This window comes from Gallus gallus, chromosome 22 (genome assembly GCF_016699485.2).
Source record: "Gallus gallus isolate bGalGal1 chromosome 22, bGalGal1.mat.broiler.GRCg7b, whole genome shotgun sequence".
Classification (NCBI taxonomy): domain Eukaryota; kingdom Metazoa; phylum Chordata; class Aves; order Galliformes; family Phasianidae; genus Gallus; species Gallus gallus.
Window position 1 is genome coordinate 103,000 of NC_052553.1, and position 24,515 is coordinate 127,514.

General features: G+C 43.6%; 1 protein-coding gene and 1 non-coding gene across 13 annotated transcripts in view; both read left to right on the forward strand.

Annotated features, from left to right (window-relative positions):
• AAK1 (AP2 associated kinase 1) overlaps positions 1–24,515 on the forward strand; it is a 66,063-nt gene that overhangs the window by 20,360 nt on the left and 21,188 nt on the right. For 5 of the 12 annotated variants that reach the window (XM_046903499.1, XM_015297334.4, XM_025142910.2 and 2 more), the window contains exons 4-17: positions 745–853; positions 2,965–3,107; positions 5,277–5,398; positions 6,814–6,895; positions 8,664–8,796; positions 9,643–9,746; positions 10,707–10,786; positions 12,212–12,366; positions 12,455–12,726; positions 13,521–13,736; positions 16,210–16,439; positions 17,003–17,160; positions 17,536–17,655; positions 18,616–18,711. In XM_046903499.1, coding sequence (XP_046759455.1) covers positions 745–853; positions 2,965–3,107; positions 5,277–5,398; positions 6,814–6,895; positions 8,664–8,796; positions 9,643–9,746; positions 10,707–10,786; positions 12,212–12,366; positions 12,455–12,726; positions 13,521–13,736; positions 16,210–16,439; positions 17,003–17,160; positions 17,536–17,655; positions 18,616–18,711 — 2,020 coding nt within the window. Of the gene's footprint in view, positions 1–744; positions 854–2,964; positions 3,108–5,276; positions 5,399–6,813; positions 6,896–8,663; positions 8,797–9,642; positions 9,747–10,706; positions 10,787–12,211; positions 12,367–12,454; positions 12,727–13,520; positions 13,737–16,209; positions 16,440–17,002; positions 17,161–17,535; positions 17,656–18,615; positions 18,712–18,794; positions 19,031–23,842; positions 23,919–24,515 lie in introns of those variants that run through there. The other 7 variants (XM_025142909.3, XM_025142914.3, XM_025142917.3 and 4 more) reach the window with 3 other exon arrangements.
• Positions 4,522–4,627, forward strand: MIR6576 (microRNA 6576). The gene has a single exon (NR_105443.1). It is a non-coding gene; the product is annotated as a microRNA 6576 (primary transcript).

The following is a 24,515-nucleotide window of genomic DNA, read 5'->3' on the forward strand; positions in this document are numbered from 1 at the left end:
TCATATCAGAAACTTCTATCTCTAGTGTTTTTTAAACTAGCTTTTAATTGGGTTAATACCTTCAAAGGTAACTTATGGATTTTGTGTGATAGTACAGTGCAGCTTTTGGGCATGCTTTGTTATTACCATAGTTAACGCTATGTGGGTAAAGTTAAGATTAGATCTTATATCAAAGGCTTTAACTGTGCTCCACAAAGCTTGCTTCCTTGGATTTTACTTACTAGTGCTTTCCATTGTCTCTGTCGCTTTGGAGCCTGGCTAACCTGGAAAGAAAGGGCAGGAAATGTCTTTCTGACTTTTTTGCTGCTGAATCTTTATGATAAGATTGGAGCTGCTGTGTGCTAGTGGATGATAGAGAGGGGAAAAAAAGGAAGTGCAGCACATACCATGCATAGCCACTGCAAACCATCTGCTTGCTTCTCCCCTACACATAGAAGGAGCAACTCCAGCAAGCTTAACCTGGGCCATTGAAGGGAACATCCAAACATCTGGACCGACCCTAAGGGAGTTAGTTGTGTACGTTGTTTGTTTCACTGTTGCTTGTCTCAAATCATTCTGGAAGGAAAGCAGGTGGAGACAGGCCTCAGATTTGATCAAGTTGTGTTTAGTGTTTAAGCCAAAGTGACAGAAGCTTGTGCTTAGGCAGGGGAAGAGCTAGGAAAGCAGAGCATTGTAGAGGAACCAGATTAAAATGCTGCTCATCCTGTGTGGCTGTATAATGCTTTGAATGTGTTTATTTTGCAGCGGGATCTATCTGGCCACAAGAACATTGTAGGATACATTGATTCCAGTATAAACTCAGTAAGCAGCGGTGATGTGTGGGAAGTGCTGATATTAATGGACTTCTGCCGAGGTGAGTGTGGGCTCAACGTGTTGCTCATCTGTACATTTGGCCCTTTTCAGTGCTTACAGGAAACTTGCACAGCATTTTCCTATCATTTCAAAGGGGAAACTATTCCTAGGCATGGCCCTTCCTTGAATACCAAGGAGCTGTTGTGAACAAAACAAAGCAGGAACTAAACGTAGGGAAACAGCTGATATGGGAGGTTATGCTGCCTCTGTTGATTGAGGTTATGCTGCCTCTGTTGATTCAGCTTTGCTGGGATGGTCCTGGATCCTTTTTGTTGTGAAGGGAACCCTGAACTGTGCATATATAGCTGTTTTCCATAGGCTGGTACACGCTAAAAGTGCTATTCTGTAGCTGCAAGGCTGTAGAGTGAAGTTATTCTGCACTGCATGTCATGCAGCAAGCTTCTTCTCTTTCAGCCTGGCATAGGATTATTCTGGAAGAAGCTTGAATTGGACAACGTGAAGCCAAAAAAATATTCCTTTTACCTCTGACCTTTTTCCTTGTCTGTCTGTAGCCAGACAGGCTCTTCCACTTCTTTCCAGCTGTCCTAAAGCTTTGATCTCCTGTGGCTAGGATGTGGTGTTTGGAAAATGACACACGCGCTGTGCTCAAGTGCCTCTTGCAGGAAAAGTGAGCAAAAAGAATATTTTGATCAGGTGACTTCAGAAGTCTGGCTGTTCTGGGTGGTGGCAGCTGATGGGAATATGTATTCTTAGCTTTTAACCTATGTCAAGTGTACTATAGCAAGGACAGTTAGATTCTGAAGTGCCTTTAAACATGCATGGTATGTATTTCTGGCCTGCCATTCTGTCTTTGTTTCTTCTTGAGGTAGGAATTCTTACTGACCTGCATTGTGTGTGTTTGCTTGTAAAAGGAAGAACGTTACGTGTAGCTTTTTACAAAGCTTCTGTTGTGATTCCTTTGTAAGTTTAATCCTGAATATCACAAGGAGTGTTTCAAGGAAGGGACCTGACAGTGCCAGTAAGTTCATACTCAGCTCTATATTATAGATCCCACTTTGGATAGAACTGTAAATGCTGGCAATTCAGAATCCTCTCTTGCCAGCTTACCCTATGTGCTCAATGTTGGGCTTATGGAGTGTGCTCTGTCTTCGTAATGTGTCTCCTTCAATGTGGGAGAAGGGCTGCAAAGTGGTATTTCTTTTGTGGCTTGCAGATACCCTCCTTGGCACGTGCTTCTCTTGGGTCTTCAACACTGAAGCTGAAGCACAGGAATTGCTGTTAGGCATCGAATTTTCCTTTGTTACTCTCCGTTTGTGACAAACAGCTGCTTAAACTGAATTAATGCATCTTTATGTGCTGAACTGCACTCACGGAGTGCAAAATACAGCTGTACTACTTACTGAGCTCAGCTTTTCTTCAGAGCTTTAGTGCTATGGATATGAATTTTGATGCAGCTTTACCAAAGGTTCAAATATTTTTTTTCCTCTGTGTACCTCAGATGTTTTAGGGGGAGGAAGTTGTGTGTGGATTTTCTGCAAAGGCCTTTACAGCAAAGAGATGAGGCAAAGTTAGGGCTCATTCAAAGCACCAAAACTGCTGAAGGTTCCCCTTGTAGAGATGGATTTTGCCAGTCTGTGATTTTGGCCAAGCCATTTAAAGTATGTTTTCTTTTTTGAGCCTGTCTCTCTTTCCTTGCTTCTGTGTGGCAGACTGTTTTGTGGTCTGTGGGTGCCTCAAATTTAGCCTTCTATTCCTCTACTCTGACAAACATTTTATTTGGAGAAAGAGAGGAAAAATGTGGCTTAGAATTGCATCTCAGAATTAACATGGTGGGGTGAAGGAGAAGCAAACCTGCTGCTATTGAAGCATTGTCCAAAGGCAAGGTCAGGTGGAGCACCTGGCAGATATGAAAAATCCTTTTGGATTTAGGCAAGGAGAGGAGGAAACGATGACTGAGCTGATTGCAAAGAACCTCTGAGAGAGGCTTGGTGCCAACTTTGAATTTGATCTCATGAGCTTCTTGTGTGCTGATATCCAGCCACGCTTTGGGGAGTTGTCTAAGGCAGGTGATGTCTGGTAGGAATGGGGCTTGGACTGGGCCTGGTCTAACTTGGCACTCTTGCTCTCATTCTTCTTGTTATTTTTCCTCAGGAGGACAGGTGGTGAACCTCATGAACCAACGCCTTCAGACAGGGTTCACAGAGAATGAGGTCCTGCAGATCTTCTGTGACACCTGTGAAGCTGTAGCAAGGCTGCATCAGTGTAAAACACCAATAATCCACAGGGATCTGAAGGTGAGTTGTGGACTCCAGTAAAGCAGGAGGGGGGGATGTGTGTGATCCTGAATGTGTGTGTTGTCTGCCTACACTGTGGCAGACGGGCTCTGAAGGCTGTACTGTGTTTTTGTTGTTAGTAATAAGGAGAAGTGGGTATAAATACCTCTCTCTATTGAGAGATGAAAAAAAAAAGCCTCTCATAGCTGCTTACCATATGTTTACCGTCTATAGGTCTGCTTTAAAAGCCCAAATGTTTCAAAAATCCTGTTTTTCACAGGGGATATGCCAGAATGTATCTGATGAATTATTCACAGTGACTTTCTACCACCTGAAACACTATTCATATTATAGTTGTTCAGAGAAAGTGTGCTGTATGTTTGTTTCCTGGACCCACATGAAAAGGATCGCTGCAGAGACGTTGGCTTTGTGGCAGGAGTTGTTAGAAGCTTTTGAAATTGGCCTCTAACTATTGACCATGAAACCATGTGGATTGTGAGGCTCTCTGTGCTTAGATGGGAACGGAGCAAGGCCAGCAGGGAAAGCTTTTGAAAAATCCCTCGCCTGGAATCAAACAAACTCAAAGACATTTCCTTCTTCTCTCGACTAGCTCATAAAATGCCTGAAAAATAACTTCAGTCCAAAAGGAAGCTTGTGTGTATATTTGAAATTCAGATGTGCTTCGTGGATCACGCTCTGTTCTCAACCCTCAGCAGCTGTTTGTTCTGTGCTGCTGGCCTTTGTTTTCTAGGAGCATGAAAACCAGGTAGCACAGGGGTTAAAAATATGTAGGGTTTGGTATCCTTTTGTATGTTTCAAGTGGTTGTGACCCCCGCTGCACAGTCAGTTGGGTTAGGGTTAGGGTTAGGGTCAGTCACAGTCAGTTGTCAGACTGGTGTTTAGTTTAATGAGTGGAAGGAAGGAATAAACTTTTTTAGTGCTGATAATGATGACTTACGCAAATACCCTATACCTGGTGACAACTGGGTAGTTTGTTTTTGTTGGTGCTGATGAAGCCTGCTTGATGAATGTGCTGATATTAATAAAACTTCCAGGTTGCTTTGGTGAGAAGTCACATCCAACTTCTCAGCCAGATAGAGTGGAAGAATGCTTCTGGAAACGCTTAGTGTTTGAAGGGGGTAGGGAATAGCACTATCAGTGCTGGTCTCTTAGGGAGCAGCTCTGTGCAATGCTTATTCAAAGCAGGTGAATGGCAGAGGTGAGGAAGAGGGGTTGTTTCACCCCTGGTTTCATGCCAGCATTTCCCTCTCAGCTGCTTTAATTTGGTGGGATTTTTCAGTGCTTAAAATGCTGACTCCTTCACTTTCTTTGCTTTTTGTAAACATTATCCTCGATAGGGAGGTCTATTTCCAAAATATTTTTGTCAGTGTCTACTGGTGGGCTGTGTTTTGGTCTTTTTGCTTGTTTTTGAAATCTACAAGCAGTGTGTTTTCTCATGGTTGTATCTGAACACTTTGAAGGTAAATAAATGGAAAAGTGTCTGTATTCCCTTGAGAGAACATGCTGTTAGTGCTACCATCCAGATGAGGAACTGGAATACATAGATAGATAGATCCTCTGCCAAAGCAAAGCACTGAACACAGTTTTCCTCTGCCTTGTCTGATCATTCCATTTAGGCAGCTTTCCTCGTTGGATACATGGTAGATTTTTGTTAATGCATGATTTTAAGTTTGAATATTTAGGAGAGAGCTGATTTTTCAGCTACCACAGGTGCCTGCCTGTTTTGGTGTACGGTTATCTGTTATCTTGAATCAGACAGTACTTGAAAGCAGGTAAGTACTTGAAAGGGGCTCATCCCAGGTTCAGATTACAGAGTATGGCAGAGGGAACCTGAGCACCAAAGACCCTGAAATGTGGAATTTTTGTCCTGAAGTACACAGCCTTAATAGAGGCAGAGTGATATGCTTGCAAAAAAGGAAGGAAAGGGAAAGAAAGGACATCAGGCAGAACGGAAGGCAGTTTTACAGCTGTGTTTCTATGATCTGACTTCTGTTTTAGGAGGTGTGACAGTTTTGATGCATATTTTCTTTTGCTGTCACGTTACACACTTGTCTGACATGTCTGATATGTCTTCAGGCATTAAAACCCTGAATCACCTAAAGAAAAAAAAGTTCTTTTAACGTTTCTGTCTAATTGAATGATTCCTTTTTTGGGCTGCAACGTTCATAGGTTGAAAATATCTTGCTACACGATCGTGGCCACTATGTTCTCTGTGACTTTGGAAGTGCTACTAACAAATTCCAGAACCCTCAAACAGAAGGGGTGAACGCGGTGGAGGAGGAGATCAAGAAGTAAGTGTGCTTTTTCCTTTTGCTTCAGACACAGCTTGTATTTGAAGGGTAACTTTCCTTGTACCATGACTAGATTTTACTCGTGCCTGTGGCAGCAGGTTGATGTTGCTGCATAGAAGTACCTGCTAGAGGTAGATAAGGGCCTGGGGGAAGGTGAAACAATCAAAAACTGAGCTTGATGTAATTACTTTGGACCTGAAAGACTGAGTGTACTAATGCAGAGAGTTTGTCTGCCTTGGTGAGGCAGTGGCATGCTTTGTTTGTTATGGAATCAGTCTCTCCTTTGGGTCATTTGAACCACAGATATAGCAAATGATAAAATCCCTTTCTTTCACGAGCCTCTCATCTTCAATCCTTGCAGTGAGTAAGGAAATACATGGCTCATCTCCCCATGAAAATGGAAGGACCTCAGGGTGTTTCATTTGATTCCTTTTGCCCCGTGTGTGACCAGCTCTAGCAGTATCAGTGCTGGATGCCTTGATATGCTTTTAGAAAAGGAAATCAGCTCACAGCCCAGTAGGGCCTGGATCAGGGATAGAGCAGTTGCCAGGTCCTGCACTTGCTTTAGTTTTCACTTCAATGCTGCACAAACATTCCTGTTCCATTAATACGATACTTTGGCTGGGAAACAGTGGGTTAGAAATGTGTGCAAACGTTTCCTTTCTGTGAGGATTCAGTCATACCTGCGTGGACTTCCTGGACTTGCTTCACTGAAGTTCTCTGAGCTCTCCCAGTCTTTCTTTGCAATCCCTTTGGAATGCTTTATTTGTACACTTATTAACGAGCCTACAAAAACCTTGCCCTTAGCAACCTTTTCTTGTGATCAAGCCAAATTATAAATGCACTGATAGAAAACCTTAAGAGTCTCAAAGTGTGGCCCAATTTCCATCTATTTCATTTACTCAAACTAGAATCTGCCTCATTTTATTGAGTTGGAGCTGCAAAATAATCTTTCCTTTGTCTACAATGGCTCTGAGCAGGAATCCCAGCATGGAAGCCTGTGTATTAGGAGCCATGTATCCAGTTACAGTCTTTGTAGGTTGGCCAAAGGCCCAGTGGTAAGGACATTGCAGAGGACACTTGACTTCTGACCTTGTTAATATTCTGAATTCTTGAATGTTTGTGTTCAAGCTCTTAAAAATACCGTCCTGTTTTGTGAGTAAACTTTTTATTGTAGAAAGAATCTTTTGCTTTTGCTTTGGTTTCCCAGGATGGTTCGCAGTGTCAGTATTCTCATGTTGGAATCACGCAGCAGATACTGTTGTTGATAATCTGTTGAGAAATATCTAATTTTTCTTTTTTGTTTGCCCCAAAACAAATAGGAAAAATATGAATTTTGAACTATTTTAAATGTGGCATACTGAAAGCTCATCTGATATCCACATTAAACTCACCAACAGATCTTTTTGCTGCAGGTACACTACGTTATCTTACAGAGCACCAGAAATGGTCAACCTGTATAGTGGCAAACTTATCACTACAAAAGCAGACATATGGGTATGTATAAAGCCCACTTAACATCGCACAACCAGACTGCAGTTTGCTTTCATTGTCCTAATGAAAGGATAACTTTCTGGCTGGGGCTAGCCTGGTTTCCATAAGACTGGATAGTCTCTGAGTAGAGAGTTCCTCTGCTTGATGTTTCTGAGTCACTGCTAAGCAGGCTGTCTTTTGGGTAAGACATGATTGGTGCTTTGCATGCTGCTTTTCATGTGGTTTTGATATAGAGATGTTTGCACTGTTCAATTCTGAAATTTCATACATGATTTTGTATCATAGAACAGTTAAAACAGAAAATACAAGGTGTTGTAACTTGTGCTTCTGTTGAGCAAGGGTGTGAGATCAATGTTACTGGGCAGAAGGTGGAAAATGGAGAAAATAGGCCTTCCCCCAGGAATAATAGTATGCTTCTGGGCAGTGTAATGCAGCTCAGAGTCGTCAAACCTGGCCAAGGACCAAGCTTTTGTACTGCTGTTTCTAATGAGGAGTGAATCTTGCTATGTTTTCTATGTTGAGAGAAAAACGCAGCTGTGGTGTAATCCATTACTAGATAACCTAACAACGAAAGGATGGTAGGCTGCCTCTTAATTGGGATGAAGAGCCTTTGTTGATTGTGGAGAAGTGGCAATTCAGCAAATAGGATGTGTTTAAAATCCTAATTTGGGGTGTGTTTGTATGGCTTTTGAAGCCCTGAGCTGGGAAACAACAAGGAGGCAGCGATGTAAGGAGAGTGTTTATGGATCCTCGATAGTTATGTTTGCATATACAAGGGGGAAAATTGCTGGCGTGGCATCAGCTGGAAAGAGTCCTCTGTCTTATCTGTGAGCTCAGCCAAGGGTCAGGAACAGAGCAGCTCCTATGGGGCTCTTGCAGTGCTGAGTTCAGTGGGAGGTTTGTAGACCTGGGCCCCAGACCAGTGTTGAGTTGCTTGCCTTGCTGAGCCTCAGAGAGGGGAGGGCACAGCTGTAACAGCGTGAAAAGACTGTCAGGGCCACAGAGGCAGCTTAGAGGAGAACCCTGGGTTTGTACCCTTTGTGATCATGCAGAGAGGTGGAGACAAAGGCTTAGGCTACTCTCTTCTTGGCCTTGAAGGAATTCTGTTCTGCTCATCTGCTGTGTTCCCAAACAAGCATGCAGTGTTTTGCAGAGTAAAGCCTCAGTTTAGGGCCTGTTGCAGTGGTTGTCCTGCTTGGCACCTTCCTTTCCCCAAAACTCACTGAGGTTCTTTTGAACTGGAGTACAATTCAATTATCAAATCCTATGGCAAAAGCCACAAGCTGATGATGAGTTGTTCTGCATTAGGAAACGTGTTCCCCTGTTCCCTCTGGGATGGCGGCTGTGTTTCATAATTAGCCTTTTGTGCAAAACTTGTGTATTATTTTGGAAAAGGTGGTTTTCCTTGCTGTCAAAAGCAGCACAGAAATAGGTGAGCCAATGATATAACCTAGCAGCCTGCTGACAAATCCTGTATATAATCACAAATAAGTAATGTAATGGTTGGAAGGTTACATGAACTGGCACAGTTTAAGCTTGGTAACCAGTAGGTTTTGGGTTGTTTTTTTTTTTTTGCCAGAATAAATGTATTAAGGATGATGGATGCCATTTGGTTTCCTTATTAATTCTACTTTGTATGTGGGGAACAGGAAAAGGTTTTGTGCACCTACATGCAGTAGCATACACCGGTGTAAGGTCTGTGTAGGTTTGGGGATCTTGTTGCATCTTCCCTTCAGTTAGTTAACTCACCTGCTCTGTTCTTTGTCTTCAGGCCCTTGGCTGTTTGCTGTACAAGCTGTGTTACTTCACTTTGCCATTTGGGGAGAGTCAGGTGGCAATCTGTGATGGCAACTTCACCATTCCAGATAACTCTCGGCATTCACAGGACATGCACTGCCTCATCCGTGAGTGTCTCTGACAGTGCCCTAATCAACTTCCATGGAACTTAGAATGTAAACACATCTTTTCCCTATGCTCCTACATCAGAACAGTTGCTGTTTCTTGTTGTAAGAGCCTTACTTTGCACACAGGGATGGATGAAATGATTTTCTCATAGCTTGGGACATTGCTCTTCAAAACAGAGTTACAGCAGGGATTTCTGTTTGATTGGGCTCTATGGAAAGGCAGGAAAAGAGACAACCTCTTGGTTTAAGAGTCCTACGTGAACTTGCACAATAAGCCTATTTATGCAAAATGTATTTCTCCAGTACCAAATCTGTCTGGATAAGGAGCTGAAAAGAACCACGGTGACTTAGACCAGTGATTAGAATTTGTCTTTTGTGAATTGAGAAACAGAACTGAAATGATTTATAAATAACCTACTGCCTAGAGTGAATGTGTAATTAAGGGTACAGTGCGTTACTCTTGGCAGAGCTGGGGAAGCTCCCTCATCAGTACAGCATATTTTTTTAAACTCTTTTTTTTCTATCTGTAACCCTGAGTGACAGAGTTATTCTCAAAGCAGCCTGGTATGTTCTTTGCTTATGCAAAGGCAGTGGTCTGTGTGTCTTCCTGCCCCACACACTCACTAGGGCTGTGTCAACCTCTTTTCCTGTGGGCTCACTTGGAAATGCAGAAGTCAAACCCTACACCATTCCCTGACTAAGCAGTCTGTATTTCCCCTTCTTGTTTTAGAGCCTGCAATAGCAGCTAGGAATTACTCATAAGAGCGTTTAAAAAAAATATGCATTTCCTAGTCCATCCGTGTATGAATCTGTTCTATTTTTCTGATGTATCTTTATCTTTTAAAGGGTATATGCTTGAGCCAGACCCTGATAAGAGACCTGATATTTATCAAGTCTCCTACTTTGCATTCAAACTGGCGAAGAAGGAATGCCCAGTCCAGAATGTCCAGGTGAGTAGTGAAGGAGTGGACTGATATAGGGCACTGTGTGAGGAGTTGGGGGTGGCAGCTGCTCAATATTGAGGATGCTTCTGTGTTACATTGATTGCTTCCACAAGTCTCTAATCAGGAGGTTCTATTTCATTTCTTGTGATTAGCATTGCAGTATTTTTTTCTTTCAGGGAATGTGGAAATCAGGTTTTGTTTCATACGTTGCTTATTTCTGTTTCTAACTTGTATCCTTGCCCAGTTACCAGCGTGAGGCCAACCAAGAGACCTTTTGCATGTGAACATGAAAAATCAGGCCATGCTTGTGAAACCCATTTGATTTCCAGCCAAACTCATCATAGCGTGTATAATTTGCACTGCAGTTGGTTTTAAGTGCAGTGGTTTTGTCTGCTGTGTAGCCGAGAGCAGCCAACTTGGATTTGAACTGCATCAGACCTTACACAACCACCTGCCCTTCTTACTGTCCTTACAGAATTCACCTGAAAAATAGTTGACAAGTATTTTTTTTACAGTATTATGGATATCTGTGACATGCGATCTTATTCTGTTGTTTCCAGATTAATAAAAAATACCCTTAATTTTCTTCCATCTTTAGGTAGTTATTTATGATCTTTATGAACAAGACATTAGTCATGCTTGTATTTTTTTTTCTATCAGTGTTAATAACTTGCTGCTGTTGTTCCCAGATTTTTTTTGAATACCCAGCATGTGCTGTGAAGCTTTGTGTTCAGATTGCACATATAGAAAATGGTCAGAAAGCTGAACCATATCTTTTTCCCTGTGAAGACTCACCCAAGCTCCTCTTGTACCATTAACAAGGAGGAGTTTATCCTTTGCCCAGTGTGAGGAATAATTGCTTTGGGGTTTCTGCAACCTCCAAATTTCATTGGTGTGCTTTTGCAAATAATTTCTGGCTGTTTTCTGCCCACAAGGTACTAAACTCAGTGTTTTTGGGATCTGCAGAACTCTCCAATCCCTGCTAAACTCCCAGACCCAGTCAAAGCAAGTGAAGCTGCAGCAAAGAAGAGTCAACCAAAGGCCAGGTAACCACACGTTCATTACAGTTAGCCCTCTTCTTTTACTGTCTATTGTCTCTCTGCTTTCTGTTAGAAAAGGTGCTTGGCATATTTAGCTGCTTCTTTGTGAGTTTATATTTATACATCAAGACAAACGTTGCAGTCCTGAGGCTTTGCTTCAATGACATAAATATCCATTGATCTGAAAGACAGAAGATGCAGATGCTGGAAATTTTTGTGTGAGAGGAGGGAGGGATTTGGGCAATACTCAGCATGACTCAACAGCTAGGCTTTGTCCTGAAGACATTGCTTGACAGCAGCGCTTAAGGTTCATGCACTTAAATGAATCTACTGTGTCATCCATCCTAAGGCAGTACCCACAGTACCTAAGATAGCAGAGGGACTGCAGTGGGCCTGGAATTGGCCCAGAGAGCACAAGGCAGCTGAAAAAATTGCATTAGGAACAATTGCTGTTTTGAATTTGGCCCTCAGCAGATGATAACCTGACCCAGTAATTACTGTGTGCAATTGCTGCAGTTTCTGCAAGAGCCATGTAATTTCTTTGGCCAAGGCAATCTCCATCTGAATAGCCTAATGCATGGGGGAACTGCTGTACTGTTGTGGTTCTTCTCCTCTCCTGCCACTGCTTGCTCCTGTTTATAATACTGTAATAAAATATATAAATTCTGATGGACAAAACTTCTGCCTTATTTTACTGCAACGTGAGCATTATAGCAATGGGCACTCCAAAACAGCAGTTTTCTTCCTGTTCTGAAATAGGGCACCTCTACTCCTGCATCAGTCTCAGGAGTCTGCTTTGTTTGTTTCTATAATGGAACGCAGCTACTCTCACGTTAGTAGAACAACTTTGATGTCTCTCAAGGAGATGTATCTGCAGAAGGACAGGGTGATATCTGGCTGCTTGGCTCTGTTGCTGTGCCTCGATGGAGGATGAGTAATACTGAACAAGGATCAGAGGATGTCCAGTGACCTTATTCTGGGGTAGATGTACTGAAGTTAAGGTATTTCTAAAGGCAAAAATTCAGACACCAGCTGCTCTTAAGCTTACTTATCCTTCATCTGCTCATCTGGAACTCTTAAGTGGCCTTAAGCAGTATGTTGTAGCAAATATTTGAATTTGACAAATTCCAGCTGTCCAATAGAAAAAGATACCACAACTGGCAGTCATCAGAATGATAACATTGGTCTGATTTGCTGTGAATGCATCTGTTAAACTCTTCTGTGCTTTCAGCTTTCTAGAAGAGGTTGTCCTGTGTATCTAGAAGCATCTAAATGTTTAATCTTTATCAGTTTATCACCTTTAAAGCTGATGAATGGAAGAGTGTTCAAGCCTATGCTGTGTGCTGCTTGTAACAGCTCTCAGGCTAACACAAACTACTCTTACTGCTCCTGCTGGTGATTCTTGTTTTTAATTGTTACGTTATTTTGTAGGTTGACAGATCCCATTCCTACAACAGAAACTTCCATAGCACCCCGGCAGAGACCTAAAGCAGGACAGACACAACCCAACCCTGGAATTTTACCTATTCAGCCAGCCCTGACGCCTAGGAAGAGACCCACAGCCCAAGCAGCAATTCAGCCTCAAGGTGAGACTCCTGGCTGTGCTGTGCTGTATTGCTGGGCTTTGGTGCATGCTGATCACTTAACAGATCCATTTTCTCCTACCAATTGCAGGGCCTGCTGCCCTGGGCAGTGGTCAGCCTTCACTCCCTGCAAGTGTCCCTCAGCAAAAAGCAGCACCGCAACCAACTTCAGCGCAGCCACAAGCCAAGCAGGTGTCAGCACCCCAGCAGGCATCACAGGCACAGCCCCAGGTCCCCTCTGCTCAGCCACAAGCCACACCTCAGCACCAACAGCAGCTTTTCTTGAAGCAGCAGCTACTGCAACAGCAGCAGCAGCAGCAGGCTGCGTATTACCAGCAGCAGCAGGTGATGCAAGCTCAGCAGGTGAGCAAATGTGGCAGTATTTGCTGTGTACTTCCTGTGCCAGATAGAAATGCGCGTTACTGCATTTAGAGGAAGCTCTGTTTTCCTTTTCTAAAGGATAGATACAGTTTTTATGCATTTTCCAATGTGTTTCTACTTGTCTAGCAATATTATTTTGTATTACAAGACTGTCATTTTTAACTGTCAAAGTGGAAGGCCTTGAGAGGTCTTTGTCGTGAACAAACATAAAAGAAGTGGTGTTGGTTAAGGTTTTATAGCTCAAAGTGTTGCAAAGACTTGAGGTCAGTGCTTAACAGATGAGCAGAGGGATACAATTTCTCTTCTGCTCTTTGTGATGCAAGAAAGCTGGTGTGCCTGTTTAGCAGCCAGATCTGTTTGTGTGGTAGGCACGATAGAGAGGCCTGTGAAAAGCTTGTGTGTTAGGTAGGATTTGTCTAGATAAGACATGCTTAACTGAAGTGTTGATAACAGCACAGATAACTGCAGAAGCATGTTTAATAGTGGAAGCAGCAGAAGGATAGTGAAGCTCCCTGTCCTGGGGGAAGGTTTAGAATAAATAAAAATGGAAAAAGGAGTTTGGGACTGCAGGGAGCCTGCTACAAGCAAGTGTAACCCAGAAAGGCTCTAACATTGGACCAGAATGCCATTTCATGCAGGTGGTCTCCAAGCCATCCCAACCTGTCACTGCTTTGCTGCTTACAGTGGCTGTGAGCAGTCTCATGGCTGGTCCCTGAGTTCTGCTAGCCCAGTTCCCAGCTGTGCAGCAGGTGTCTCAACTACTGCTTGTTTCCCAGTTCCCAGTGATGCAGCAGGGAGCACCAGCACAGCAGCAGCTGATGCAAAACTACTACCAGCAACAGCAGCAGCAGCAGCAGATGATGGCCCAGCAGGCAGCAATGCAGCAGAAGACGGCAGCAGCAGCAGTTCAGCAAAAACAACAGGCTACAGCACCACCACAGCCCCAGGCCCAGCAAAGTGCAGCCCAGCCAACACCACAGCAGGAACAAGCGGTAAGAGCCTGGCAAAGTAGGTGTAAGTAGCTGTTTCTATCTGTCCTTCCTCTGTCATGTGATAAACTGTCTCAAATATTTCTACTTCATCAGAATGAGCACCTGGCTCTACCCTGTAGTGCTGCTAATTTGTAACTACTTTAATATTGAGGGCTGCTGCAGAGGAATGTGCAAGTAGCCTTTCTGGTTGTTTCTGGAGTTGGGTAACTTGGGATACCGAATGCTTTGGAAAGGAAACTTTTCAAGGCATCGTGTTTTTAAAAATAAATACCTCATCCACTTTTCTCATCGTCTGACTGCATCCAAAATAAATGCTCTTTACTTAATGGAAAATGTGGCTGTTAGCTGGCTACTTTCCTGCTGCAGTCCGCAGTGTTGAAGGCAAGGGGAGCTGTGCCAGAGGGCAGGATCTGTGCTGCCAGAGTATCCTCTGCAGTGCACATGGCAAGAAGCTGTGCCTTTTGCTCTCATTCCTGCACAGTCACATCCACTCTTTGTTTTTGGGAGTGCAAAGGGATGCTCCGGACTCCAATTGCGTATTGGAGCAAAAGCATGTGCGGGCACCAGGCAAAAGGAAGCCATCCATTTTGCTATACTGGGTTGCACGTGTACAAAGCAAACAGTATCTGACAGTAAACCTCTTCAGCTATGCAATGTCTTAGCCCAAACTAAGGGTCAATTTTTGCTTGCTGGCTTTGTGAGTTACCATTCAGGGCCTAAGTAATCTCTTAGGCATGCTTCTTTTAAAGTGAAATTGAGAGTTAATTTGACTAACAAAACTCTGAGCAAGTGACTTGAGCAGTGCTGAGGAAGCCTTCCTTGTCTTGCTCTTTCTCTGTATCTTAAGTCTCTGTCCTATTCACTCCTTCACTTTCATATTAATTTCCAGCACTGAGCTGCTTGCTAGGGTGAGGTTGGAGGTCTTGTGTTGCTGGTTTTGTTGTGCTGAATAACCTGGGGCAAGTCAGCCTGAAATCTGAGCAAGTTTTCACTCTATGGATACAGTCCTTAATTACCCTACTCCTTTAAGGAAGAAATGCCTGACATATAGTACTGAAGCGCATCTCTGAAGAGCTTTGCTGTGATTCACCAGCACAAAAATATTCTTATTACTATTGAATCAGCTGGACTGAAAATTAGCATCATCCCTCTGCTCATACAAGACTCATCAGAATGGATGCATCTGGAGACTTTTCAGCTCCTGTAGCAGTAAGGAGGAGAAAAACAGTGATTGGCTCACTTAAAAAATGAATAATAAGACATCTTCTCTGAAGAATAGGTTATCTGAGCAGAAGATACCAAGCCAGGACCTGTCAAAACCTTTTCAAGTTGCAGAATTTCAGCTTAATAAACCTAGCGTTCATTTCTGTGGAGATTTTGGCACTGCCTGTTTATTTCTTAGCACCAAACGTACTGTTCTGCAGTGACCTATATAGCAAGATTTAAGGTGGGTGCATCAGCAGCATTCAGGTCAGCTTGCTTCTCAGCCATGCCGATTTAGTCTGCCTGAAATTGCCAGATGAAAAGCAAGGCAGCTAACCACTTGTTTTCTTTGCACCACTGTAGTTAAGCACAACACTGGGAATGTAACTCTTCCCTCATTGCCCTCTTAGGTCTTTCCAGGTCTTTCATGTGTCTTGCCTGGTTGAAAATGTCCTGATGCTGATTGGGGAACAGAGAGCTCTAGTGCCCAGGTGGTGGAGATGACATTCACAGCTTTCTGCTCTTTGCATCCTGACTTCTCCTCTTTAAAACCAGCCAGCAGCTGTGTCATGCTGTCACTGAAAGATTTTTTCTTTTTTTTTTGAAAAATCACATCTGAAATGTTGCTTAGAACTACAAAACAATATTGGGAGCTTTTATGGGTTTGTGAGCTTAACACAAGAATGAAAAAATAACATCAGTTTGAGAAGCCTCTTGAAACTTCCAGAGGGTTTGTAGTTGAATATTTGTGTTTTTTTTCCCTCTGGATTTTAATGGCAAATTATGCTCTTGAGGTCTTTGTTTCTGTTTGCTTGGGTAGATAACTAAGGAAGCTTGCACAAGATTTCTGCAGAAGTCCTCTGTTCCTTTGGAAATTTGAACTTAACCACACACGATCTATTCTTCACTGTTCCCAGCTCCATATGTCCAAACAGCACGATTTCTGTCCTCTCATCTGATTTTTATGGTCTACCCTGAACCTTATCCTCTTCACCCTTGAGCAAGCTTCTGAGTACAGGTAACCTTTACTAACTGCAGATAAGGGAGAAAGTACCTTCTTGTGCAACTGCAATAATGCAGAAATACAGCAGACAACCAATTTCCAGCCCACTGCTTCCCCAGATACATTGGTTTAGTGTGTTGTTTTTCTCCAGCCTATCCCTGATCCATGACTAGGAGATCAGATCCTCCAAAACATAACATTTTTTTTTTTTACACCGTGGCTGTTGCTCACAAAAGGAGAACATAATCATTTTACTCTCTCTCCTAGATGCAGGCACAAATAAGGCAACAGCAAAAACCTCAAACCACACCACCTACAGCAGTTCAGGGGCAGAAGCTGGGTTCTCTCACCCCTCCGTCCTCCCCCAAGACACAGCGTGCAGGACACAGGAGGATTCTGAGTGATGTGACCCACAGTGCTGTTTTTGGGGTTCCAGCCAGCAAATCTACCCAGCTCCTGCAGGCAGCTGCTGCTGAAGCCAGTCTCAACAAGTCCAAGTAGGTGGCTGCTTGCTTGATATCAAAAGATATGGAAGGGGTGGAGTGTAGATGATGCTCCTCAGGGTCTTCCTGGGCTCAGCTTTGAGGTGAGGATAGGCTGGTATGAATTAGTCATTGTGTCCCCAAGACCACAGTGTAGGGCTTGGCAGAAAGTCACTGAAAAACTTCCCAAGGGCAGAAGTCCTTTTGAGTGTTTCCTCACTCCCAAAAGGCTGAGCAAATGGGGCCTTCAAATAGATTACTGAATCTAGTCAGCTGTCTCACCAGTAGCTCTGGCGCATGCTTCATGCCTGCTGTATAGCAGCAGGTCTTCTGCAGGAGCAGTTGCTAATGACTTTTTATAGTTTTAGTTCCTGACGTGAGCGTGCTCAGGCAGATGACAAGTAGATAAGGCCAACTGGTCCTAGCATTCTGGGTGTGCAAGTAAAGTACCTGCCACTGAGTGTTTGAAGTAAGAATTGTAATTATAATGCAGTAGTGTAGTCCAACTCATGATGCTGGCCAGAGAATTTCAGGTGGATTGTTAATGACTGTTGTTTGCTTGGAATGATCACATCCAGATCGGCTTCCACTACGCCCTCGGGTTCCCCAAGGACCTCACAGCAGAACGTCTATAATCCGCCCGATGTCTCCACGTGGAATCCATTTGATGATGATAACTTCTCCAAACTCACAGCTGAGGAGCTGCTGAACAAGGACTTTGCAAAGCTGGGTGATGGTAGGTTCCTGGAGGTACTTCAGTACCATCCTGCTCTTGAAATGAAAAGTGGCATGGAGTGATGCTTTGTCAGATGCTGCTGGGGCATTCTCATGTAATCATGACCTGCTGTGCTGTAAGAGCTTAATTCTTCCAGTCTTCCTTCCCAGTCCTTGTCATTTTTGCTGAGCACAGTTCTCCCAGGGATAGGTACTAACTGCTCTTAATGTGACCCTGGTCAGTTAACTTAGAAGCTACACTATAAATTTCCTCTGCAAGTTGTGGTTTGCGGGAAAGTCCTGAAGTCACTCACTAAAGTACTATCCTAGAAGTATAGGTGAGTAAACAGCCTTCAGAATAGAAGTTTTTTCTCTAAATCTGTGTCTGGTATTTCAGGGAAAGCTCCAGAAAAGATGGGCAGTTCCACAGAGAACTTGATTCCAGGTTTCCAACCAGCTTCATCTGCAGCCCAGGCAGATGCGTTTGGTGGCTCATCTTCCTTCACTGCTGGATCGGGTGAGTCTGAATATGTCCTGTAGGGCAGTGTCCTGCACAGTGCTGCGAGAAAGCAGCAGCTCTTTGTCACAGCTTCTTTAAAAGGAAGATAAAACATATCAATTGCAACATCTGTAGGCAGAGGTGAAGCTTCTGGTGAGGTAAGAAACTTAGGCAACCTGTGAAGTTCACAAGGAAGCTGCTTATATGTTGAGGCTCCACACAGCTTCATCGTTAGGAGTAAAATGTGCAGTGTGCAATCACAAACTTGGACTCTGACATAGACTACACGTGCTGGAGGATTTCTCTTGCCAGCTGTTTATAACAGTGCTTGGTAGTGTAGACTCTTACCTAAGGAGTTGAAATCTATGACACAAGAGTGCATTCCAGCTGTTTTTGTGTCCTGTGAACAGTTTATTTCATTAGTCTTTGTTGTGTGATGTTGAGCAGCAGCAGCTCTGGATTCTGTGAAGTACTTTCTGCAAAGCCTGAGAAGCATCTCCATGTTCTGGGCTTTTTGGACCCTGGAGCATGTCCATTTCTTTAAGTAGTTGTACGTTTGGAAATTCTCTGAGCACAGGCACTGGGATGGTTGCTTCTGGCCCTTTTCCTTGTCTTTCCTCTTAAACATGAGCCTGCTGCAGTATCTCTTCTTTTAGACAGAGAGGCCTGCTATGGGGGCTGTCCGGCTGTGTGTCCTTTGTCAAGGCATTTCACCTTCTGTGCTGCTGTAAAGTGAGATAATAGTACTTCCCTTTCCAGGAATATTCTCACACCTGTGGGTTAAGCTGCGTTGGAGATCTGTGGTCATATTTTTTTTTGTTCTGTAGCAACATAAACTTGTTCTTAGTGTGCATGTGTGTGTTGCCAGGCCATAGCTTGGAACCTGTAATGTTGAGCTGTGCCGTAGGACTGAACATTGCTTGATGTTTTCCACTTTTCTCTCTGTCTCACTCTGCCTTTTCTGTTCGTGGCTAACAGCTGAAAAAATGAAAGACATTCTGAGTCTGGATGCTAGCCCTCCTCTTCTGACTGTGCCTGATCCTTTCATTCCTCTCCCATTATCCGACACGCCAGGTAACCAGAACTGGGTTTATGGAGGGGGGGTGGGGACTACAGTCATTAGTTTCATAATCTTAACCTTAGAGTTCTATTTCCAGGCACACCTGAAATCCTGGCCCTTTGTCTGTAGTGCTGAGCACCAACAAGTTCTGCTGAACTCTGTGGTAGTGGTGATGCGTGGCACGTTCTGACAGTGAATATCCACATGGTGGTGTGAGCAGTGCTCAGCACAAGAGCCCCCAGGGCTATTAGGCTGTTTCAAATGTCAGTAACATTGGGGTCTTTCAAAAGTTCAGTATTGGAAGCCAAAAATGAATAAATCATTGGGTAATTACCTGTGCTTACTGAAGCTCTTTTCGTATTGGTTTCTAACATTGAAGATTTTAGTTTTCATCATTGTTAATAATTATTTTACATAAGAATTGGTGTTTCTTTGCCTTCCAGAATCTTACTGCAATTGCTTGCTTCATGTGAAGCACAAGTTAACATGTAACCTTTCCAGATTTGGCAAAATTTTCTAGCACAGTTGGTAGCTATTTCCATTTACTTTGCAGTACTACTTGAAAGTCTTTCCTGTGTGCATATTTCTGACTGCAGCAGCCAACACTTTTTAGCACAAGATTATGTAAGTGCTTAGGAGCTTATTTGCAAATCAGTGAGGTTTGGAATACGACATTCTTCTTATCATGGAGTTTATCTAAGCCCCGTGGTGCATGTGTGACAGGTCCCTTCCTGTCAGCTTGCTCCAGAGAATGAGGACTTGTTCCAGCTCTCACCCTTGTTCTCAGCTCGAGCTCTGAACCACTGTGAGTTTGACTGATGAGGACCAATGGGTTTGTAAAGATAACATATTTCCATGGAAAGTTAAGCAATTCAGGAATAAAGTCTTTTTCCCCGTAGTTCTGTAGAAGTGCTTCGTTCTGGTTGGTGCTCAGAGCACGAGAAGTGCATTATCACTGAAAAGAAACAGGAGTTACTGACAGTCTTTTTCCCCTATGTGAGCACTTGTCAGGATCTGACCTGCCCAGCATTAATTTGAATAGAACTTACAGAAGGTTCAGTGCAGATTCTACACTTACTAAATATTTATTTTTTCCCCCAAAGCTGATGGAAATGCTGGTTTTCCTAACATGAGGCCTGTCAGCCCAGGCTGCCGTTTGCTTCTCTGCCTGTGTGCTCAACAGCTACATACCAAGGGAAAGCAACCAGCTTATTGCCAATTGCATCTTGATAGAGCACAGCCGTACAAAGCAGCAGGTACAGCCTTATCTGCAGGAGCTCTGACATTATTTTTAGTGCAGAAACCACTGCAAAGAAAATTGCCTTTCACCCCTGCCCTTGGGTGCAGATAATGGGAGCAGTGTTGCCTGCAGTTTGTGGTGCCAGGTTGCCCATCCCATTAATCTGCCTCAGAATGGCTGCGTGTCTACAGGCAGGTGATAAACCTTCTTTGCTTGAGCTCTGTGGATCTGCTTCTGAGGGTGCAAAGTATGGTGCAGGGGCAGGCAGGAGGTCTGGTTTTGTTGGCTCCCTTCACATTGCTATAAAAATCAGATGTCCTCATGGTTTTTGATAAAATTTGATGAGGCTGCAAACTCCTGAATGTTCTCAAGGTCCAGAGCTATGGATTTATCCTTAGCTTTCCAAACTGATAGGCGTTATCTGTGCTTTGTAGGTTTAGCAGAAAGGATTAAAAACAAATAGAAGTCCTGGTTTTAGACTCCAGTTTTCAAGCTGTGATCTCTACTGTACTGTGCCTGCATTACCTGCACTGTATGCCATGTGCAGAATAGCCCTACAGCACAGGACTGGGATGTGAGGGAGGTGTGTGCTGTTGTGCACGTCGATGGCTTTCCTGTAGGTGTGCCCTTTGGATTGTTGAGCTGGGGCTGACCTGTGTCTCTGAGTATGTGAGCATCTCCAACTGCAAGTCACTAAGCTGCCTTCCTTTTGTGGAGAAGCAGCTGAATTATGTTTAAGTGCTTGCTAAATATTTGTTTCAGAGAAAACAAATTGCTTTGAAAACATTTCACTTGTTTATTTCCTTAAGGCTGAGCGTGGATTGCCTTTCCAGAAGGAAAAGTGTGAGCCTGTCCCCCTTGGTTACTAGAGCAGTGTTATTCAGTGAGGCTTTCAGCATAAGTGAGGCTTCGATTTGGTATTTCCTCTGTTTGCCTTACAGAGCCTCCTAGGTCAGCTCTGTGCTCTTAGCCCACACCAGCTGAGGTCTGGCTGAGAGCTCAGCTCCTCTTTGTTGCTCAAGCCACAAGCATGGTCCTTTTGCACCTTTATGTGCAGGTGGCATTGCTTGGATGTGGGCTGGTGCTTCCTCACCTTTCATCAGTATGCTCAGAGGGAAAGCCAAGCCTTTGTAGCACAGAGTCCTGAGAAATAGACCAGTGGTGCTTAAATAGCCATAGGATCCATCCCCAGGCAGCCTAAATTCATTTAAATCCCAGAACTATCAGGGCTGGGCAGCAATCAGATGGAGGTAGAAAGGTCAGCAGTATATTCCTCCTTCTCCACTGTGTAATGGCTGCAATTCCTAATGGAACTGTAACCAGTAGGAGGAGCTGGCGAGAGGGGTGTAAGAATATGGAGAAACATCTGTTAAAGTAAGGGAAAATTTAAATATTCAGGCTGAAAACGCTTTTCCTGTGTGCATGTGTAGGGAAGTGAGCCAAGTTCTTAACAAGCTTATTGCAGGCTTCATCTGGTGATCAGTCACTAAGGAGTATTTGATCAGAATGGTAATTTTTCTGCTACATGTGTCTACTTAACATCCATCAGTCTGCATTTAGCTGAATGGGCATGAAAGGCAGAATTTTGTGCCAGGTATTCTGGAAGCCTGAAATTCAACAGAGTTGGGAAGCTTCTAGATTGTTCTCTGTATCTAGAGTGGATAGTCCTGAGACTTTTATGCCTTTAATATAATGATATACCCAGTGAGATGCCCTTGGATGTGTTGCCAAAAGTATCCCTTTCCAATGGTTTGAGGGTTTCTGGGGGGACTTGGGGGTGTGTTCCTCTCTAGTCCCAGCTGAGGGTTCCCTGGTACCTTGTGCTGCAGCCCAGGCTGATTCTCTTTGCAGAAGCAGAGCTGGGGAGGCAGGTGTGGATCCTTGGCAGAGTGAGCAAGGAGCAGCTGCTGAGCAGCAGCACTGAGGGTGAGAGCTGAGAAAGAGCCCTGGATGGAGCACAAACCCACCCACGCTGCTGGCTGCACCACACTGCTTCATGCATTACAAGGCAGTGGGGCTCTCCGTGGCCTCATCTACCAAAACGCTGTCCTTGCACAAGAAATTTTTCCCCTCCCACCCCTTTCTCTTTCAAACAGGTCATTCTTTGCATATTTACACAACCATGTACTCCCTGCAATAATTCATCTTACTTACAGTGAGGAGATAAACCTGGCTTTAGTGTTATTTGAAGAGCAGTGACACAAAACAACGCTGTCTTGGCCATAACAGCAAGTGAGATAAGAGAAATTCCCTGTCCAACACTGCAGAATGAAGATGCAGACATAGCTGGGTAGGGAAGCACAGCATGCCTGTGCCATCTGGGCATGGGCTGGATATTCTCACTTCGGATGAAAAGGCAAATAAGATCACTTATTGAAGAGCTGTTGCCACGTCAGTGTTCTCTGAGGCTTCTAAATGGCACTTGGATAATGGGTTTTGTTGCTTTTACTTCTTTCAAACACCCATGGGTTTGTGTATGTTTTACAGGAGGATGAGGAAGGTATACAGTTTGCAGTGTAGCTTCAAAACAACATATTTACATGCATACCCTTGGCCAGTTTCCTAACCTTAGCTATCTAAAAAGGTGTGGACCTGGTGACTGTTCCCAAATATACAGTTGGCTTTAGAAGGAGTTTTAAGCAAAAACTGGGCATTTTTTTTCTCATAGTCTTACAGCACATGACCTTCAGGAGCATTTTCTGCAGTATTTCCAAGCAGGATGGTAGAGCAGTGTGTGAGCTGCAGGCGAGTGTCAGGCTTTTGCAGTGTTTGAAGAACTGCATATGCATAAAAAGTCAGGAAATATTGAGCTCAGACTGCTTGGATCTGCCAGTTTCTGCTTCTGGAAGCAAGACTTAGCACTCAAATCATTAACATCTTGTCATAACACACAAGTTGACCTGCTTTGATGGAGCCACTGTTAGTAGGGTAGTAGGACTGTTAGTGTTTTCAACCTACATAACTCCCTCTACCCTAGACCCATAGAGAAGATAACTGTGTATCCATTTCAGCTTGCTTGTGGTGATGTTAAGATAGAGAGAGAGAGAGGGAGAGAGATTAATGAGAAATTTTCATCCAAAATGATGCACTGATTGGGTTTCAGGTGACTGCAGGCATACAGTGTTGGGTACTAACAGTTTGACTTTATATCTTGAGTTGGGAAGATGCAGAGTACACACTACTCATCTGGTGACCGAAGGGATTAATGCTATATTACTGACAGTGTGGTGTGCTGTTAAAGCCAACGTACCACTGGGACCCCAAATAAATGAGTGTAAATAGTCTCTGTGTTGTTTCTGTCAGGGTTTCAGTTTGATCTGAAGGGGTGTTGTTGGACAAATATTTAAGATCTTAGTCATAGGATAATTAAGGTTGGAGAAGACCTCTAAGACCATCAGGTCCAGCCCCAGCCCACCATGCCCACTCCCCATGTCCCTTAGTGCCACATCTCCATGTATCTTGAGCACTTCCAGGAGTGGTGACTCCGTGTTTCCCTGGGCAAACTTGAATATTCAACTGATATTTTATGCTTTTGGTCTCTTAAGGAGGCACTGTTAAATTTTGTTCTCCTGTTCTCTGGTGTTTACAGAGTCGTGTGTATACATAAATAGCAAGTGATCTCCTTTAAATACACGTATATTTATCTCTTCTCTTTCTATTTGTACTATGTAAGAAACAATTCAATTTGGCAGAAACTCTATTAGGTAAACTCGTCTGATGCCTTCCCTTGATTAGTCAAAGTCCTCTGTGGCTGTATAGTGTGCAAGGCTTCCTTTAACATTGGATTAATCACTGGGCACAAATGTTCCCAAGCAACTAATCCATACTTTCCTTAGTAGTTTGCCCTCCCACTCACAGCACATTGACTTGGTGGGATTTTTACACCCTTGTCTTTTCTTTCTCAGTTGACATCCGAAGAAAAGAACTCTGCTGTGTGCTCTATTGAATTGTCTTTTTTTGCTCTCCCTCTGCAGTACATGAGTGAGTAATGCCTGTACTGTGTGTGATGCCTGGCTGGTGGGCACCTTGGCTTTGAGGTGTTGCATCTTGATTGTTTGGTGCTTTACCAGAACGCGGCAGGCGTTGGCCCTCTGTTGCCATTTTAACTTGCAAGTCTCTCAGGAGGCTTTGTCCTTCTTAATAGCCTGCTCTAACTGAAACCTCATATCCCTCCCTTATCTTTTGATTACTTTTTACATCACTCTTCTTAATCTTCAAGTGCTTTCTGCATATACTTTGTTGCTTAACAGGTGTATTGCTGAGAAGAAATGCAGCATGCCAACTTTGGCAGTGGTGACGTTGCAGATGCAAAGTGCAAATTGATTGTAGACTTCCAGAAATTAGAACAGTGCATGTTTTGGAAAGGAAGCAATCTGAGGAGAAAGGTCAGCGTGTTCTTACAGGATTGTCCAAAGCTGTGCTCCTTAATTTACGCATGGAATCTCATCTCTTGCTTTCTTGCCCCGTGTTATAAATCCAGAATTAATTCTACTGATACTAAATGGCATTGCATCCTTCTTATATTGATGTAAATCAGAGGAAAAGCTTTTGTCTTCATCCCCTAAGGAAGCTATTCTG